Source organism: Lepidochelys kempii, chromosome 12 (genome assembly GCF_965140265.1).
Source record: "Lepidochelys kempii isolate rLepKem1 chromosome 12, rLepKem1.hap2, whole genome shotgun sequence".
Classification (NCBI taxonomy): Eukaryota; Metazoa; Chordata; order Testudines; family Cheloniidae; genus Lepidochelys; species Lepidochelys kempii.
The window spans coordinates 3,245,695-3,266,249 of NC_133267.1; the positions used below are offsets into that span (position 1 = coordinate 3,245,695).

The following is a 20,555-nucleotide window of genomic DNA, read 5'->3' on the forward strand; positions in this document are numbered from 1 at the left end:
CCTCTGCCACCGAATGCCTCCATGCATTCAGCTGTACCTCATCAGTTTGGGAGGACTGAATGAGCTCTGAAAACATGTCATTGCGAGTGTGGGGTGTTTTTGTTTTTTGTTTTGTTTTTGTTTTCCCCCCACCTTCGAATCTGCAATAACCTCAGGGATGGAGTTGATAGGGGGTGAATAGAAACATTTGCACTTGCAGGGGAGATAAAAAGGGAGAGTACAATTTAAGAAGCTACATTTCTGAGAACAAAAGAGGGACTCTTTCACAGTGAATCAAGCAAGTCACAGCAGACAGCACATGCGCTTTAGGTACAAGGTCGCATTTTGCCTTTTAAATTGAGCGCCTGCCGGTATGGTGGCACATCACACATGGCTGGGCAGCAGAATTCTGTTTCCAGGCAGCCATGGTAAGCCAAAGAGTACACGGGGTTGGCTTCTTCCGCCTTCGTAACATGTGGGAATGGTTTCAAACTGCAGCGCCCTCTTTTCCCAGAGCAAGCAATGCCGGTTGGGTTTGCCATTTAAAAGCAGGGGCTGCGGTTTGGGGTTGGATGTGCAGCACACCCCTACCCCCACCGCGTGGCCATCCTCTTTTAGCCAAGCACAAACAGCCCAGCATGAACAGGGTCCTTTTACTGTTCCCTTACAAAAATCCCCCTATTTCAACCAGGTGACCATGAATGATATCACTCTCCTGAGGCTGACACAGAAAGATAAAGATCAAATGTTGCTTGAATGCGACCAAAACCCAGGACCATTTGCTGCCATGCTTTGTGCTGCAATGATTCCAGACTCCTTGCTACTGGCTTGGCATGGTAAAGTGTCCTACCGTGGAGGACGAAATAAGACAGCCCTCCCCAGAAACCTTCTGCAGAGGCTTTCAGAGTACCTCCAGGAGAGCTTCATGCAGATGTCCCTGGAGGATTCCTGCTCCATCCCAAGACACGTTAACAGACTTTTCCAGTAGCTGTACTGGCCGCAAATGCATCCCAATTCTTCAGGGCAAATCAAACATTAAACAAAATTGCTTTTAACCCCTGTAGTTACAAATGTGCTCTCACCAGAGGTGCCTTCTCCACCTTCAGGGTCTGGGAACAATAGGCCCTGAGAGGGTATTGGCTCCAGGGTGATGAAAAGGTCCTGGCTGCCGGGGAGAACAGATTCACCACTTGCCTGCTGCACATTCTCCTCCTCCTCCGCTTCCTCCTCCGTTTCGTGAGACTCCCCCCTTGCAGGTGTCCATGGACAATGTTGGGGTAGTGGTAGGGTCCCCTCCAGAACGGAATGCAGCTGATCATAGAAGCGGCATGTATGGGGCTCTGACCTGGAGCGACCGTTTGCCTCTTTTGGTAGGCTTTCCTGAGCTTCTTACCTTTCACGTGGGACTGCTGTGTGTCCCTGATGTAGCCTCTCTCCACCATGCCCTGTGTGATTTTTGGCATATATATCCGCATTTCCTCTGCTGGGTCAGAGTTCTGCCTGCACAGATTCTTCTCCCCATACAGCAATCGGATCCAGTGTGTCCCGTTTGCTCCATGCTGGCGCTCGTTTGTGACTCTGGGACTGCAAGGTCACCTGTTCCGCTGAGCGCGCCATGCTGACCAAACAGGAATTGAAATTCAAAAATTCTCGGGGCTTTTCCTGTGTACCTGGCTAGTGCATCAGAGTTGAAAGTACTGTCCAGAGCGGTCACCTTGGAGCACTCTGGGATAGCTCCCGGAGGCCAATACCATCCAATTGCACAGCGCTGTGTCTGCACTACCCCAAATTGGAACCAGGAAGTTCGGTTTTAGCACTGCTCCCCTCGCCGGGGAGGAGAACAGCAGTCGATTTTAAGAGCTCTTTACGTCCTTGGAGTTGGTTGTGTAGCTGCATCGCTTATAAAAGCGACCTAATGTGTCTAAATTCGACCTAACCTCATAATGTAGACCAGACCTTGGTTAGGGGAGTTTCCTTCTCAGCCAGCCAACCAACCAAGATCCGTTCTGTAGAAATGGGTTTTGTATCCATGCAGTAGACTGCAGGCATGGAGGTACCAGTCTGGAAGGGGATTGGGGAGTATCTCCAGGTAGTGTGAGCAAAGTACTGCTGCCTGGCCTGTAAAGTGGAGTTCACTTACTCTGGGGAGCATACATTTAAGGTACTGTATGCCTCTCTTGATCTGCTTTGATCTATGCAGGGAGGGCAGATTAGACAGGGGCCATCCATGTTCGCCCCTGTCCATTTCTGAATCATAGCAATGAATGCTGGACCACTAAGCAATGGCAGTAAAATGTTGAGGTGAAACCTCATACAGAGATCTGTGTACCACAGCTAGTAAAACTCTGGAGAGCTGTTGGTTTCTCTCTGGGTTTATGATGGGGAAGCTTCACCTGTGGCCCATTCCCCTCCCACCCCCCGGACCCCAATTTTGCCAAAACTAAGTTGCCTGAAATCCCACATGAGATCTTGCTTCAGTTTAGCATCTCCCTTGAAAGTTTAATGCAAAGCCATCAAGGAGTTTGGGAGATAGGAGGATGCTCACAGTGAGATGCATTTGAATGCTCTTCCTAATCTTTCTGGGTCATAACTCCCAGTCTCTGTTTTGTAAGTGCCACACGTGCTCCTCTGTTGGTTGGGAGGAGGAGGGTGCCTTTTGCTCTTGGGAGGGCTGGGGTTGGGGGGTGATAACTGTAGAAAGCAATTAATGCTTGTGCTGAGCCTTGCCGGTTTAAGGCTGCATAGACGTTGGGGATCTTTAGGGAGCCTGCCCCAGCCCAGTGCACAGGGGATTTTTGGGGTAGTTGAAGGACCAGAAGAGGGGATGAGCCACCTGTCCTTAGATAAGTCACAGATAAAGAGGTTACCCCTGAGGAAGTGAGTCCACACTGTCTCATGAAGTGATTGGACCAGTTCAAGGCGAGGCATGGGTAAATGACGGGGTAGGGGTGAGGAGCAGCCCATTCATCTGCCTTGTTTTTTAGTTGCTGGCTTTCACTGGAGGGCTTGAGTTGAGGGTCTCTGTAATGAATACTCCTATCCTGTCCATGTTTCCGGAGGAGTCTGGTAGCCAGTGCACAAGACTCTAAACCATGTATTGTTGAAGCCAGGCCAAGATATTCTGTCATACCCTCTGTTCTCCGCTAGGTTGGTGCGAGAATTTGTGGCTCAGAACAACGCAGCGCAGATCAAGCATGTGATCCAGATCCTGTCGCAAGAGTTCGCACTCTCACAGCACCCTCACAGCAGGAAAGGGGGGCTCATCGGCCTGGCAGCCTGCTCCATTGCTCTCGGGAAGGTAGGGTTCCCAGTTGTTTGTTTCCGCCTGTCACTGTCACAAGTGAGCATCTGTTCCCTATGGTCTACAGGCTGCTGGAAAGTGTTCCCCTAGCAGTCTCCTTGATGTCAACAGCCTGCTCCATGAGTTAGTGCTCACCAGCGCACCCAGGAGAGGGTATGCATCCTAGCCCTGTGTTAGGCCCAGGCTGCTCTATGGAAACATTTAATTGTAATTGGCAAACTCCGGATGCTGGGGAGAGAATGAAAAATTAACACTGGTGCTGCGCTGGGGAAGGATGTGAACAGGAATGTTACAAGGCATGTCTAAGGAGACTGTGTTCTGTCCACCTCAGAAGAGGCAGCAGAAGTTACTCTGCTCCTTATGAGATGCTCAAGGCAAAAGCCATGAACGCCACCGAACACTGGAGGTGTGGGATCAGGTCTGGGAGCTTAGTAGACATTTCAGCATTGCCTGGGCTTTGGAAGATACCGAAGGAAAACCATCTTTGTGTCTCAATTATATTAATGCCATGTACTTATGATGAAACATAGCCCTGCACCACTCAGTCCCACAACATGGTAGTTTATTGTATCATACACAGAACCTTAACTAGGCTAAAGCATAGCTAGAATACAGGCTAGCCCCAGTCAGAGACTTACCCAAACCACGCTGGGCTGCACAGACAACGGTAAGCCATTACATAAATTTACACTTTATCTTTCCATTGGACTTTAGAATAAGACTTTAGACTACTTCTAGTAGTCACTAAAATAGACATGCATCCCAGTGTGGTGCTATTGCACTGACATCTTATTGTAACATTTATGTGCAAGGGGAAACGTAACTGGCTTCTGTTCAAATTAAGGGCTTGTTCCTCTTTCCTTAGGTCCTTTATGCCATTCTCCTCAATGAGAGCACTGAGTAATGGCTACAGGATCCAGCTTTGTGCTCAGTAAAACAGGGAGGTTTGTGCATGAACAACCTGATCCACAGGCTGAAGTCACAATGGGCTTTGGATCAGATACACATTTAGTTATCAGAAATGTCTTGATGAGGGAGGAAGGAAAAAGTAAGGTGATCTTTTTACAGCATTTCATTCTGCATTTCAGCCCAGCGCACTACTCTAGAGACAAGCTATCCCTGTATAAAATCACATGTGGTAGGATTTTAATTCCCCTTTAATGAGACTGAGAGTCACTAACCAGCTAAAATGATACACTGTAAAGAAGGCCAGGGCTCAGAGTTAATGTTAAATTGCCTCTAAAATCATCAGTTTCTGCTGCTGGGTGATACTCCAGATTCTTAATCCTTTTATTAAAATGCCTATCACTTTTGCTGCTGTCTTTTTAAAAAATGCTTATCCACAACACCACAATATCTTGATTCCCCCCCCCCCCCAGAGGACACAGATTTAACTACAAATCTTGTTTTCTGTTCTCTTCTGGGATAAGTGGCATCAATGCTGGATGGGAAAGTAACTTAAACAAATTATAATGTTCTCAAGTGTTATGGAAATCTGTTGTCGGATGCAGTTCAGAAACTTCTTAGGTATATAAAAACATTAATACAAACTTTCAGTTTATTTGTTTAGCCTGGAAATAACTTTTTCTGTACTGGGTTTTTTTCACTATCCATTTAGTGAACACTGAGACATTCTTCCTTACTCTAAAGGGGTGACATCAACTTAGAATTCCAGACAACTCTGATTTTTTCACCTACAATAATTAAAAGTAACATTTTGGATCGTTAGAGCTGATTAGATTAGAAAGAAAATCACATCTGAGGCTAGTCAGACAAATTTCTGTTTGTGTGGATATTTCATATAGCAACACAAGATGAAAAAATAAAAATGGAAATGTGACTTTAAAGTCACACAAATTCTCAGGTGAACTCTGAGGCAGGTATAGTTCATGAAAGTACTTCTAATTCATCTGCTGAAGTTGACTAGATGCTAAACAAGTCCCGTGTTAATTTCCACTTCATTTAAAAGGACACTATCAACTTAACTCCTTTTTTTTTTTTTTAAAGCTGGTATACCAACCTGGACGCGTTGTGTCTCATGACTGTTCAGTCCTAAGAAGGAGGTTTTGGTTGACTTGCTAATGCTGAGCCAGCAGAATAAGAACACCAGGGTGCTTTTAGTTTGTATAAGAAAACTTAAAAAATCCTTGAATATTTAGGATGACCCAAGGCCAGATTGTACCCCAAGACGCCAGAAGCTCTCTGGTTGTGAGCATCTCACATGCACAACTGAGGTAACATTCAACTCCCCCCATCAGTATTTTGGTATAGGGGAAGACTTTTTTTCTCCATTGGATGGCTTGAATTCTAGCCCTAAACTTGATGAATTTCCATAGAAATCAAATGGCTTAAAGATGAGTGGATTGAAACCTTCTGCCGAACAATTGCAAGAAGACCTGGCAGGAGACTTGGCAGTCACTGTTGGCTTCAGTAGGACTATTGTCCCTGGTTCCTGGCTTAAACAGGAGGTTAGTAGCTTGAGTGTGTTGGTAAAAGGCCATCTCCATGGAAACTTGCTTCTCCTTTGCCCCAGCAGAGCCCAAATTTGTTGCCCTTCAAGGCATACTACAGTCTATTCCCAGGCGCTGCCTCAGAGGGTAAGATGAGCCCTTTGAAATGGGGGGGTGGGTGGGGAGTTCCTATCTCTGGTGGGTGACAGCATCTTGGAGAAGCAGAATGGTGTGAGGGGATGGGTATTTGTGATGAGAGGAAGTCTTTGGGTGGAAGTCATTATGCTTTGTGTTTTCCTGTTGAAAGGCCCTTAGAGCTTTTGGGGAGGTGCTTGGCCAATTGGGTGAAAACAAAAAACTGTCTTCAAAAACTTCTTGTAAATCTAATAGCACTGGACCAGTCAAGTGCAATTTGAGTATTTAACTCGCTCCTGCAATAGACTCTTCGCTTATGACCATCTCTGCTCATTCCAATGTATGTCATCCCATCTGGGAATAATGGGTCAAATCTCTGCAGGGACAAGGCCCTAGAAACCAGTGTGCTGTACTGTAACTGTGCATTAATGGGTCACAACTGAGAGTGCCAAATTCAGGCCGAACTACTGAGAAATAGGGCAAACAGAACCCAAAAATGGTGGTGGTTCTCTTAAAAGATTTACCAAACCAGCCACAAAAGTAAACTTCTGTTTCACTACACTGGCTAACAAGAAAACATAAAGGCAGTTTCCTTAGGCATTCCAGTTCTTATATCACCACCAAAACCACTGGATTCAGAGATGAGTGGTTCTCTGCAACCAGTCTCATTAAATAATAGGTTCTTCTAATCCCAAAGGACCAGCCACACACCCAGGTCAATATATAACTTAGATCTTACCCAAAAATCATGCTGATGCCAATCCCTTAGTATCTAAACTCTAAAGGTTTATTTATAGAAAGAAAGGAAAGAAGGAGAAAGGTAAGAGTTAAAATTGGTTAAAGGAATCAATTACATACAGTAATTGCAAAGTTCTTGGTTCAGGCTTGTAGCAGTGATGGAATAAACCTGCTGTCTTAAGTCTCTGGAGTACATTCACAGCTTGGATGGGTCATTCAGTCCATTGTTCAGAGCTTCAGTTGGTAGCAAGGTTCCTCCAGAGGCTATAAGTAGGATTGAAGACAAAATGGAGAAGATGGAGCTGCCTTTTATAGTCTCTTGCCCTGCGGCCTGTGCTTCCTTTATTTTAAACACAAGCTGCCCAGCACATGGCTTGGAAGCCACAGAGTTCTCACCATAGGCATATCCCTGCATGCCTTGCTGAGTCATAAAGTGTATCTGCCGTCTCTCAATGGGTCAGTTGTATAGCTGATGGTCCTTAATGGTGTGACGGGTTCGGTCACAGAGACCCCCTTGGGACTGTCACCTGATGTGCTGAAATTACCTCTGAGTCCATTTTCCGTGATAGCTTGGGACTCCAGAACCCTGCCTTGCAGCAGGCTAGCGTGTCTGGCTCAACAACACAGGCCCAGGATCTGGGCCATGCCCCCCAAACCTGCAGACGTTAACTAAAAACAGCTCAGCAGGTAACCTGTCTCCAGCACCCAAACTCCCAATGGGATCCAAACCCCAAATAAATCAGTTTTACTCTGTATAAAGCTTATACAAGGTAAATCATAAATTGTCCACCCTCTATAACCTTGATAGAGAGATGCATAGCTGTTTGTTCCCCCAGGTATTAATCACTTAGTCTGGGCTTATTAATAAACAAGTGATTTTTATTAAGTATAAAAAGTAGGAATTAAGTGGTTTCAAGTAATAACAGACAGAACAAAGTAAGTCACAAAGCAGAATAAAACAAAACGCGCAAGTCTAAGCCTAATACATTAAGAAACTGATTACAGGCAATATCTCGCCCTCAGAGATGTTCCAATAAACTTCTTTCATAGACTAGACTCCTTCCTAGTCTGGGCCCAATCCTTTCCCCGGTACAGTTTTTGTTAGATCCAGCAGACATCTCAGGTGGTAAGCAGGGGTTTTCTCATGACTGGCCGCCCCTTTTGTCCTGCTCCATCCCCTTTTATAGCTTTGGCACAAGGCAGGGAATTTTTTGTCTCTGGGTCTCCACCCCTCCTCCTAAATGGAAAAGTACCAGATTTCAGATGAATTTCATTATCAGGTGGCATAGCCACATGTCACTGTAAGACCCCTAGTCTCCATTCCCCATGGGCTGGCCCACAAGTACACAGGAAGACTTTCAAGTAACTGTTTCTGGAGCACCCCCAATGGCCTCCACTTAATACGTTTGCATCAGTGATACAAGTTTATACCTTATTCTCCTAACTCCAGACATAGAAATCATACATGCAAACAAATAGGATGAACGCACTTAGTAGATTACAAGATTTCTAATGACACCCTACAAGGGGTATTTAGCATAAAGCATATTCCAGTTATGTCGTATTCATAAGCATATTTCCATAAAACACATGGCATGCAATGTCACAAATGGGCCATCAAGCAGGCTAGGCAGTGCTGATGCCAAACTGTGTAGGGGTATCATCCAGAAGCATAGCACAAGTTTGAAATACAGACACATACATATCTATAACTCCTAATACAAAGGTGATCCAAACATATAAACAAGATGATCATATCTGGCAAATGATGATATTTTTGCAGATATATTACGTGGCATAACTGGTTGTGACCAGTGTCTCAGTGGGGGATAGCTATGGTCATTTGATTAGGGTAAACCACAAAGAATGGGGCAGACAATCCCCATAAAGCTGATGGATATTCCAATACTTATAACTTCACATACTAAAATGATACATGCATACAGATAGCATAATCATAACCAGCAAAATATAACCTTTTCATAGACGTCACTCGACAACCTTTATACAAAATTTGCTGCAAATATATAACACTGGTTGCAACAAGGATTCATACAGTCCTATTTTAATCGGATAACGTCACACCATAGCTAATGCATGAGGGTCCGAGAGCTAGGGGGTAGTAACCCATCTGGTCATATTTCCCTCAGAGACCTAGTTTTGGCTACGAGCCTGGGCTCAGTCTAGGCTCAAACCTGATAGCGACAGTGTTTGGGACATGTGATCTCCTGTGATGGGATGAATGTGTTTTGAAGTCTCTGGTTTCAGGAATGGGACTATCGCTGTTCCAAAGAAGTCTTAATGACTTGTTGTCTCTCTATGGTTACGTCCAAATGGTGATCCTGGCATTATCAGGGAGCCAGAATGCAGTGATCTCCGTTCCTGTGCTGGAGCTTGCAGCACAAGGCCTGCAATCCTCCAGTGGCATTCACAATGCTAGTCTGATAGCTCCCTGTGAATCTGGAGCCAGGGTGAGATGGTACAGGCTCGCTTGGTATGATCTGGTTGTACGAGCCAATGCTCGTGAAGGTGGCGATGCCTCGTGGCACTGCCACCTGTGGCCATGTCCTAGTGCTCCGTTGTATGACATACGCTGCCAGAGGTCAGTCTGTTCCCACCCCAAGTGAGGACTGGCCCTAACCCCCAGTCTTGTTCTTCCATCAGGATTCTGGGCTGTACCTGAAAGAGCTGATTGAGCCGGTGCTGACTTGCTTCAACGATGCTGACAGCCGACTGCGGTACTATGCTTGCGAGGCCCTGTATAACATCGTCAAAGTGGCCAGGGGCTCTGTCCTCCCACACTTCAACGTGCTGTTTGATGGCCTCAGTAAGGTAAGTAGCTTTTCCCCTGTGTCTGCCTTCCCTCCCCCATGAAGGTGCAGAGTGGGAGCCCTCACCTGTCACCCTACTAAAGGGGCCACCGGTGCAGATCCCTCCTGCTGCAAGACAGGGTGTAGGCACGCTTGGCTTTGGGGCTGTTCGGCCCTGCTCTTGTAGGAATGTCTGTAGAAGGCTTAGGCCGCTACCGTCGCTGTGTCTGTCCCTTGCTCACTGTGGTTGCAAGAAGAGAGCTGAGCTGAAGGTAGCAGCCGGGAAGTGGTGTTCACGCATTTCAGATCAGGCTTAGTGTGTGTTGACCTTCTCTTGCCTGGGTCACACCTTCCATTCAGAGTTGTGAACCCAGCTCTGCCCCATGCAACCATCTCCCCAGGCCCTTCCTGGAAACTCATTCAACTTCTAGTCTGAAAGGAAACTGCTGGCAAGAAATGAAGTTGATTTAACCTGTACAAGTGTCAGGGATGTCTTCTCATGGCGAACAACCTTGGGCACTGCTAGGAACCCAGCACAAATACACTTGTCTGTGTCTTTCTCTGGAACCCTGGAACCTGTGATGGCATTTTTGTTTTTGTAACTTGCAGCTTGCCGCTGATCCAGACCCAAATGTGAAAAGCGGCTCTGAACTACTGGACCGACTTCTCAAGGTAATTCCCATTTCCCTTCTTTTAGCTGACTATCCTAGGGACCCATGTCAGAAGGCCCTTGGTGGGGGACGGGGGACAGAGTTATACATTTGTTACATTTCCAGGAGGCTGTACCAGCCAATACAATCACAACTTCATCCTGTGGCTGTGGAAATCGCTCCCTTTCCTGTAGGCGGCTGCTCTGATGGAATGAGATGTTGCTTCACTGGCCATCTCCATGCTAAGGCTTCATACACCTGAAGTATTACTGGGGGGAGGGAGGAGTTGCCTTTAACACAGCAACGGGTGAACATTAATGAAAAGCTTATTGGAGTACCTGTCTCCACCATGCTGCTCCGGGGGAAGGCTGCACTGTGATCAGTAGGTTGCATCTCCCTCACCAGGCTACAGAGTGGGGACTCTACCATTTTTTGTCTCTCATCAGGGTTCCTTGTTCCAGCAGGTGAGCTGGAGTGCTCTGTCTGTAGAGTAGAAGCTGCTGTCTCTTGTAGGAGCCTTTAATTCCAGTTCCTGATCTATGTACAGTGTGGTTCTTACCTGCCCAAACCTCCATATTTCCTCCTCCTAACTCGTAGGACTAACAGGCCCCTTGACCGCTCCCTTCCCTGCTCCCAAATACCAGCCCAGCGCTTGGCATGGTGCAGAGATCCATGTTGGGGAGGTAGCAGAGGGTCACTGTGGGAGAGTCCAGCCCTCCTTACACTCTCCTGTCCACTGTCCCATAAGACTGGAGCAAAGGGATTCACTGTTGCAGGAGATCTGTCATATAGTGTAGGTGAGCCCTAAAAAGGACTAGGGACACTTCTTATTACATATCAGGGTGGTTCAGTCACATGCTGTGGGGCATGAGTTGATTAGTGCGTGAGTCAAGGAAACTTCCCCCCCACTTCCATGTTCAGGGTTGTGCAGTTGGGCTGGTGCATTGTGGGGAGTGAGACTTCACCTGTTTCTGAAACCTCAGTACTGACCACTGCCAAAGGAGGATGCCTGATTCGCTGACCAGTTAGGACACACCCTGTGGTCCTTTGGCTCGAGGACCAATAGTTGAGAGTCATTGCCCATGCCTAGAATTGGCTGATTTGAGCCCCATCCACTGTGGGTGACTTTTCACTTTCTAAAATATGTTCAGCCCCTGACTCGCTAAAAATAGGAAGTGGCCAGCTGGTGTCTGCGCTGGTGCGTAGGGTCTGAGCGCTGGGGGGGCCAAGCCCCATCGCTGCCCTAACCTACCAATGATGGTTGTTTCATAGGACATCGTGACTGAGAGTAACAAGTTTGACCTTGTGGGTTTCATCCCACTCCTGCGGGAGAGGATTTATTCCAACAACCAGTACGCCCGGCAGTTCATCATATCCTGGGTAAGTGTGTATGACATACCACTTGTGACGTCTGCTCCACTGCTGAGGCTCTATCAAGGGGTGATATGGCTGTAGCCCAGGGCTGTCGAGCTCTTGTCCTCCAAAAAGGTCTAACAAAAGCTATCAAACAGCTGTGGCTGCGCTGCAGCTGGGGTTCAGTGTGCCCATCATCATGGTGTCTAGGCACATGTCCTGCTCTAACTTAGTGGATGCAGATGCATGATGTTCACTTTGTCTTGTCCTCAGACTCACTCATTCCTTAAAAGATTGAGTCACTCCTAACTTATTTCCTGCAGTTGGCCGTAGCTGTTGGCTGAGTAGCTCTCCGCAGTTCTGTTGCCATGGACTTGTAGAGTCCCAGAAGATAATGAAAACACGTAGCACATGCCTAACTTGCATAGCACTTTGTACTCTCAAAGTAAGAGCGCAAACAACCCTTCCACTGCCTGGAGGGTAGATAAGTACCCTCTCTTTTGCAGATGGGGCAGGTGTCATGGATTGACTAGTGCGCAGGATGTGGTGACAGAGCTGGGATGAGAACTTCCATGTTCCCTGGTACTTAGGGCATGGCTACACTGAAAACTTCAAAGCTTTGTCATGGGATTAGCTCCATGAGGGGATTGGCTCCGAGCACTGGGAGCGCGGCTCCCAGTGCTTGGAGCCTGTTTCCACTCGTGCTTTAAAGTGCTCAGACTTGCTGCGCTCAGGGGGGTGATTTTTCACCCCCCTGAGTCAGCAAGTTAGTGCTATAAAATGTAAGTGTCGCCAAGCCCTTAGTCCATTGGCCCGCACTGCCCCTTGCGATGGAGAGCCCATTAGGTCATCTAGTCCAGTACCCCCAGCTCAGACAACCGTGCTCTTTACAGTACCACCTACTATTACCAAGTTTACGTGCCCCTCCATTTTTTCACTATTCCTGCACCAAAGCATCCTTCTGGGGTGGTTGGTTTGTTTTTTACTTCTGGTCTTCTCTGAAACTCACTAGGACTCTTTCTTGTCTTCCTTGCTCCTTCCCTGAGTTAGATCCTGGTGCTAGAGTCGGTGCCTGACATTAATCTCCTGGGTTACCTGCCGGAGATCCTGGATGGACTCTTCCAGATCCTGGGAGATAACAGCAAAGAGATCCGGAAGATGTGAGTGTGTGGGGGGGTGCGGAGCACTGGGTAAACGCTCTGGGCGGGGGGGAGGAGGAGCGGCGCATGGGGCGCTGGTGAGAGATGCACAGATTTCACGACCCCAGTTTGAGAACCCCTGATGTAGAGCATGGTTCTCCTGCTGCTCTGATCTAGGCAGAGATGGTATCTGAGAGGCAAGATGCTGACTACTGGGTCAGTGAGGCAGCAGCTCACCATGGGTTTGTCTTCCTGGCAGTTAGCTTGAGGTGTAACTCGAGTGTAGCCCCTAACCCGACTCCTGTTCTCACACACATCTCGAGCTCAGGGATGCTGTAAACTCAAGCTAGCTGGCCTGGCAAGGGATGTGGGTTGACGGTTAAATGCTGCTGATGCTCAAGCTCAGTAATGCGGTGGGGACGCAGCTGGTCTGTGCAGCGCTCACAGTTGCTCTGTGCAGCCAGTGTTATTTTGTAGTGTGGCTGCTCTCTCTCAAGCTGGGCTAACTCAAGGGGAGTTAACTTGAGTGTGGATAACTCACAGGCATGTGCTTGATGTTGGAAACGCTCAAGCCCCCTGTTCGGATGAGTGCTGACCACCACAGCTGGTGGGAGAAGATACGTGCTCAGATTCACCGCAGCTAACTGGTGATGCCTTGGCTCTTGATGTCAGTTCATATGTACACAGGAAGGTTGGTGTATGGTCCCTGTGTTCTGTAGGCTGAGAATGAGTCTCTTAACTGGTTGTCCTTCCGCCCTGCAGGTGTGAGGTGGCCCTCGGAGAGTTCCTTAAAGAGATCAAGAAGAATCCTTCCAGCGTCAAGTTTGCAGAAATGGCCAATATTCTAGTGATTCACTGTCAGGCTTCTGGTGAGTGTGCAAAGCCCAGTGTACTGGATGGAGCCTGAGTGGCAGCCACGGTCCCTGTGACTGTGACCAAAACCTTTGATTCAGGATTGAAGTCTGTTGTTGGTGTAGACGGCACAGTTCTCCTCTACAGCTCCCCTGCCCCTCCGAGAAAACAGGCTACAATCCCAGCACCAACACAGTACTTGTGTTGGATCACGGTTCGCTCATGGGTGAACCAGCACCAGGCCTTGGACAGGGTTGTGTTTTCAAAGGGAGGATGAGCTGCTTTGCATGGGGCTCTGAAAATCCTGTCTTGGGGAACTTCCCACCATGGAATATACTTGGAAAGCTCTTTGATTAAAGTTGACGGAGAATTGCGTTCCTGGCCCAAGCATGGGATCCCAGTGTTAGAGTTCAGGAAGCCAGGCACCATGCACAGTTAGTATCCGTTCACCTACCAGCATAGTCTGGAATTAAAAATGCTGAGGGGTGGGGTTCACAAGCGCTCACCACTACCCCCACTCCTCTCCCATGGAAGTGGGTGAGTTTTACCAGTGCCTTCAGTGGGCACAGTGTGAAGCTGTCAGTGAGTGCATTTGCCAATCACCCTTCAGGTTGATTCACCACCGTAGTCTACTGGTTGTCAGTTTCTCCGCCAATAAAATAGAGCAGGATTCCGGGTTTCTATCGACCCTTCCGCCTGAGTGTCAAGTGTTGTATAGCGACAGTAGCAGGGGCTTTGCCCCTGACACTGGGATCCCTCATATTGATGTCCCAAATGTCACTGCTCAGCCGGACAGTTTCCACCAGTGCTGTACCAGTGATATTAGAGTGACCGGAGACCTCGCCGCAGATCCAGGCCCTGGTTTGTCCCATGCTCAGAAATGCTTTTTCTCACTCTCAGCAGAATGTGCTTGGAAAGATGCCTTGGTTTAAACAGATTCCTCCTGACTTTTAGATAAAAGACCTTGGAGCTGCCCCTGCTGGAAGGTGGGCTCAGGCAATGGCCTGAGGGCTAGAAGCATTGCAAGCGTGGCCAGCAAGTCTGGGTCTCTGGGCATGCTGCTGTGCTCCGTAGCCTTTAATGCTGTCACCCCTGTGAATTACTACTGCTTGCATTACATCGCTCCAGAATTCCATTCCAGAACACGAAAGCCCTGAATATGACTGTGTGGCCATGGGACACTTCTGCCAGACCCCAAACATGCATGGAGTTATCACTTTGTAAAACAAAATGGTATCCTCCACACAGTGTGACCTCGCACGCCATTGTAGAATTGCATGCCTTGCTAAAAGTGTCATGGCACACCACTGGATTTTAGGTGTCCCAAGGACTGAAAAATTAGGCCCAAGTGCCTCAGGCTTTCTGTGGCATAGATAATTAATATGTTTAAGGTTTCTCATTTTTGGTTTTACCTGATAAACATGGATAATACACCCCATGCAAAAACCACCAAAAATACTTATTTTGATTTTAAAGCAATTGTATCTATTTAAATTCTCTGAATTTACCCATGCCAGGTAAACCTGTAAACTAGGTCTGCCTCAGTTTTGGAGTGCCAAGTTTCATCTCTGTCTAAACTGGTATTGATTATAAAATAACACTTCTAGCAAAACTGGTGTGACTTTGTGACACCCAGGCCTGAGCAACTGAATCGGGGTAAATCAGGTTATTGATGGAACAGTTTTAAAGGGTTTTATTTGATTCCGTGCATCCTGCTATGTCTGTGGCCTCTTCTCTGGGGTTTACCCCAACTTCAGCCATCGGCAGTTCCCCCTGCCTTAACTGCACTAATGCTGCAAGCTTTGGGTGGAGACAGGGTAAACTGCTATAAGCTAAAAGAAAAGGAGGACTTGTGGCACCTTAGAGACGAACCAATTTATTTGAGCATAAGCTTTCGTGAGCTTTCGTTGCATCCGATGAAGTGAGCTGTAGCTCACGAAAGCTCATGCTCAAATAAATTGGTTCGTCTCTAAGGTGCCACAAGTCCTCCTTTTCTTTTTGCGAATTCAGACTAACACGGCTGTTACTCTGAAACCTGCTATAAGCTGTGATCTGCATTTGTGCAGCTTACTCAGGTCTCAAGCAGGGGTTTGCATAATCTGCGCAAATAGAGGCTGTTCCTGCCTAGACTGGGTGTTCACACTGCTGGTGAGTGGGTCGCTGGATCAGGACAAACCCCCAATGTGGAGGGGGCTGGAGGCCAAGTGGGAAGAAGGGGGCAGCTGGGTGTGCGGCCAGGCTGGTACCTCATACCAGCACTCACCCTTCTGCTGGCCCCATTAGTTTCTTCAGAATTTTCTTTAAAGCAATCGTCCTACCCCTTGTGGTTCTGAAAGAGACCCCCTGAGTGGGAGCCAGTGCAATGCTGTCTGCCTGTGTTTGCAGACAGGCCTCTTCAACGGCTACTCTGCGGTAGAACCTGGAGAGTTAAGCAGTAAATCCCCTAGCAGCCTCAGGGGAAGGAGGGAGACATGTAGAGCATACTTGGGCCTCTAGGTTGTGGTGGTGACTTAGGTGTACAATTCCCGTGGTGAGGAGCATGTTATAAATACTTAACATTGATGCATGTAGTGCCCTTAACTCCCACTGACATTCATAACACTGAAGCCTAATGATTACCAGCACGTTTACATTTAGCACTTTCACTAAGCATTTTTAACATCCAGCTACGTTTGGCTTTTGGGGATGGATCTTTGGGAGAGCACCCCTCCCTATGACCCTGCTGATGAAACCAAAACCAGAAGCCAAGTGTCCTCTCGTTGTGCATGTTGGGTAGTTTGTTGAGTTTGATCCATTTGTGCCACCTGCCTCTTCCTCAGCTCTCCTTGGTCCCTGTTTTCCAGATGATCTGATTCAGCTGACAGCCATGTGCTGGATGAGGGAATTCATCCAGCTGGCTGGTCGGGTGATGCTGCCCTACTCCTCAGGGATCCTGACCGCTGTTCTGCCATGCCTATCCTATGATGACCGGAAGAAGAGTATCCTTGTTACCCAGATCAGGGGAAGCAGGCACTGCTGCCAGGCTCCAGTGTCTCTGCTTCCTCTCGGTCATGTAGTCATCACCAAGCGTACGCAGCTACGAATGGGTATTCTGGGGGCATTGTTAAAGCTCCTCAGGGAGCTAATCCCAGCTCTCCTGGCCAGAGAGGGTTTGGTGGAAGGGGGGGAAAGAAACAAAAATGTTACAATCTTACCCCTCCTTAGGCCCCTAGGTGGGTTTAAATGACCTGACCAGGCCTGTGAAGAAGGGGAACCCAAATAGGTAAGATCTCTGGGGAGGAGGGAAATCGCATGCTGCATGTGTAATGGGGCCACTGCTGGCCCTTGGTGTCAGTCAGTGGTTAGCCTGGGAAAATCACCTTCTCTGGGGCACGAGGGTGTGAACTCAGGAATGGCCCCTTCCTATAATGATGCTTGAGTCTCCTTGAAGCACTGCCTCTGAGCAGGATGAACTGCCCCATCTCTGTGGAGTGTGAGCGCTGATGTCTGATCACTTAACAGGACATATCTGGTCACCTTAGCAGACCCTTCCAGCTGTGTACTCTGGTGTGATGTGAGAGCAGAGGATCGCTACTTGGATTCGGGGGTTGCTGAGGTGGGACACAAGGAATTAGCCAACCCTCCTGCCACAAATATATAGTTCCCTCCACCCTTGCCCAAAAAAGGGTGGTGGGCAGCAATGTGAGAGGGCAGCTGTCAGAATGTATAGCTTACAGGGATGCTGTCATGGCTGGACAGGGGGTGTGAACTATGTGGGTTAGGGAATGGGAATAGCTCTGATGTATTCTTCTGGGTCCCTGCTGCATGGCTTGTCTAAGGTGTAAAGCATCTTGGATTAGATTGTTCCTTACATCCTCTCTGCTCAGGCATCAAAGAGGTAGCTAATGTGTGTAACCAGAGCCTGATGAAGCTGGTCATCCCAGAAGATGACGAAACGGATGAGGGCAAGCAATCCCTGAGCCTCCAGATGGAACCCAAGGAGGAATCCCTCTCCCAGCAGCAGGTGACCTCCAGCGGTGAGTCCCTTTTCATTGTGGCTTTGTCAGGATGGCACCCAAATAGTTAGCATTTTGGTGCTTCACCTGCATGTCCCAGGGTTGCCTGTTCAGACATATTCCAGTCAAGGCCTTGGGGAGCTGATGGACAGAGCACCTGTGAAGCGCAACATGGGACCCATTTATTAGATGTGTGATTGGGCAGATCGGTCCATCAGAATCAACGAAGCTGATGCTTTCCCCATTGGCTTCCGTTCTTTTGCTGCAGTCCAGTCTGCTAAATGCATATAAAATGTTGCATTTCCTGGCACTTCAAATCCTATTTCACAACTGTGTCCTCAGTCGAGAGAGACCTTCTGATCTGTCTTTTGTTTGTACAGCACGCAGCACAGTGGATCTGCTCCTCCTGATTAGAGCCTGAGGCTGCATCTACACCGCAGGGACTCTACTGACACAGCTACAGCACCATAGCTATGTCGGCATAATCACCTAGTGTAGACACAGCCTATGCCAGCAGAAGGAGTTTTCCATCTGGTGTAGGAACACCGCCTCAACACTGGGGGCTAGGTCAGCATAGCTACAACACTCAGTGGTGTGGATTTTTCACACTCCTCAGCGATGCTGCTATGTCTGAGTGCTTCCGTAATATTAAATCCTAGAAACCATTGAGCATTGTAACTTGGCATGCCCCTTTACAATGAGCAGTCTAGCCTCAATATAGCCCTTGCTCAGTCTAAAGTCAAATGGCTGAAATGCAGGGGTTGTCTGTGGAAGCTATTGTTTGAGCATTTACATCATGGTAGTGAAATGATTTTTCCTTATTCCTGGTTGTAGGTTATGTCAGTACATAATTAACATGGAATCTAGGGACATGGCTCTTGCCTTTTGCATAGGTCCTTGTAAGCTTCATTATTTGGGATTGAGGAGAATTGTAATGACCTCACTCAAGTACCAGTACAACCCAAGTAGAGTGCATGTGCGTCCCTAAACTTTTTTTGCCACTTGCCAGTAACCAAAGTATTAAAGGGACTTTGTCACCTGAAAAATCACATTTCTGTCTGAATTATTTTGCCTTCTACTATAATGTAAAACCCAATGTCACTATAATTGACAGACTTCTTTCTCCAGTTTACTTTATGCACTTGACAGTACCATGTGTATTTGTTAGGTGGTAATGCGCAGGAGCCCCTGTCAGAGACCAGGACTGCATTGTGCTAGGCGCTGTACAAAAAGAGGAAAAAAGACAGTTTCTGCCTCAGAAAGCTTGTAGTCTAGTCAGTTTCATGGCTCCCCCTGTACAGTTTGTGAGTTTCTCTTGCAGAGCAACCCTGGAAAATAAATCCTCTTTGAAGATAAGAAAAAGCCAACACTCTGAGTAGATTCCCCCCAGTGTGCAGTCTGGGACTGTGATGGGGCCCACTGTGCACCCCTGCTTGCTGGGAGCTGATCAAAAAAACAAGGTTTAAGCCAAACAATGTACAAGCCTAACAAGTTGCAAGCGAAAAACTAGCCAACAAGCAACTCGCAAACCAATTAAGCCAAAACCAAGCCCAATTTCTGTGGTCTCCCCACAAGTTTGGCATGTCTGGTAACAACTAGGATAAGTGAGGAAAGGTTAGAGAATAACCCTCCCTCCTTTTTTTCATTTTGTTGTCTTTGCACACTTGACAGCAGTATGCATAGTCTGTCACTGTTTCTGCTGCATAGTCTGTTTCTCCTGTTTCTGTTGACATTTTAAAAACAGAGGAAAGAAACATTCAGAATACAAAGACTGTAAAACAAACTGCCCTGAAGAATCACAGCACAGGTGAAATACATTAAAACTGCATCTAAAGAATTGTTGAAACCAATTACAATCAAGTTGATGGAACCTACATACATTTACCAAATTTCAGGATCTATCAAACCTGTGTACTATCCATATTGCTATGCTGGTCAAAAACCTGTACCCTGCTACAGGTAGACTTGGAGCAGCCAGCAGTGTTCTGTGTGTGCTGTCAGCACCAAATCCTGAGTAAAAAGTGGTTTGACCTTTGCGCAAAATGTCAATCTGGCAAAAACCCAGCTTACCTTCAGTCACTCCTCATACCCTGAAGTGGCATTGCATGCTTTCTCAGCCATGTCGCCAGGATGGACAAAAGCATCCCAGCACACCGTGCCCTCAAATCTCCGTTGGCATGTGACGGGGTGCACACTCTGACCCTGCCTGGCATTGCCTGTGGGGCCACTCCAGAGAGACCACTGTCCTTAGTAGACTGTGTTGTGTCAGAGTGACCACAGGCAATGGCATCACACCTGGCATTGTGTAGCGAATTTCCCAGTTCTATCTTAATCCTAGGAGTCAATGAGTCTTTGGGGCAGCATGGAAGAGGCCATGTAAGTGATCACAATGCTAATAAGAAGAGCAACAGTACTTCACAAGTCTCCTGTCAAGTGACTGCCTGGTAGGTCCTTAGGATCTTTTTAAATGTGACTTGATCTTCACCCAAAAAGTTATTTATAGGGGCTATCCTACTTATGGCCAACAGTTGACACAGAAGTGTGTTTAGCAGTTAACTCCTCCTCACCTAGAGGTCTGGGGCAGTGACCATCTTTTTGTTATGTTTGTGCAATGCATAGCACAGTGGGGTCCATGACTAGGGCTCCTCACCACCAATTTGAATACTAGTTGCTTTTAAGGTAGCATCTACATTAAGAAAATGACCTAATGTATTGCTGACAATGGCTATCAGCAACAGGTCCCCTGTGGTGTGTCTGTTGCCCAAACAGTCTTGATTGCACTCGAGCATGATCATCCACTGACTCTCAATCACATTTTCTGCAGGGGTGTTGAAAATAGGTTCACTTAGTTCACTTTACCTCTTTGCCATTGGCTCAGGACAAACTGACGCAGATGACTGCTGTCAGAAACAAATGACTTTTCCAGTGCATGCAGGGCTTTCAGGCCACACATTCACAGCTGGCAACATCATTCTCCTAGTAGCCAAGATAGCAAAATCCATGAAAGACATGGGAGTGCGATCACTCTCGTCTGGGATTTAGGGGCTGGCAGTTTCATTTGTATATGGCAGGGGTGGGCAAACCGTGGATCACGAGCCGCCTGTGGCTCTTTTTCAGTTAAAATGTGCATGGCTCACGGAGGCTGCACCCTGC

The 20,555-nt window shown here is 47.5% G+C and overlaps 1 protein-coding gene across 8 annotated transcripts in view; it reads left to right on the forward strand.

Moving 5' to 3' along the window:
- Positions 1-20,555, forward strand: part of VAC14 (VAC14 component of PIKFYVE complex) — a 202,791-nt gene that overhangs the window by 13,599 nt on the left and 168,637 nt on the right. For 4 of the 8 annotated variants that reach the window (XM_073307160.1, XM_073307162.1, XM_073307167.1 and 1 more), the window contains exons 2-11: positions 3,127-3,277; positions 5,440-5,514; positions 5,617-5,748; positions 9,268-9,435; positions 10,023-10,085; positions 11,336-11,443; positions 12,467-12,576; positions 13,318-13,424; positions 16,251-16,385; positions 17,274-17,423. In XM_073307160.1, coding sequence (XP_073163261.1) covers positions 3,127-3,277; positions 5,440-5,514; positions 5,617-5,748; positions 9,268-9,435; positions 10,023-10,085; positions 11,336-11,443; positions 12,467-12,576; positions 13,318-13,424; positions 16,251-16,385; positions 17,274-17,423 — 1,199 coding nt within the window. Of the gene's footprint in view, positions 1-3,126; positions 3,278-5,287; positions 5,515-5,616; positions 5,749-9,267; positions 9,436-10,022; positions 10,086-11,335; positions 11,444-12,466; positions 12,577-13,317; positions 13,425-16,250; positions 16,386-17,273; positions 17,424-20,555 lie in introns of those variants that run through there. The other 4 variants (XM_073307166.1, XM_073307161.1, XM_073307163.1 and 1 more) reach the window with 4 other exon arrangements.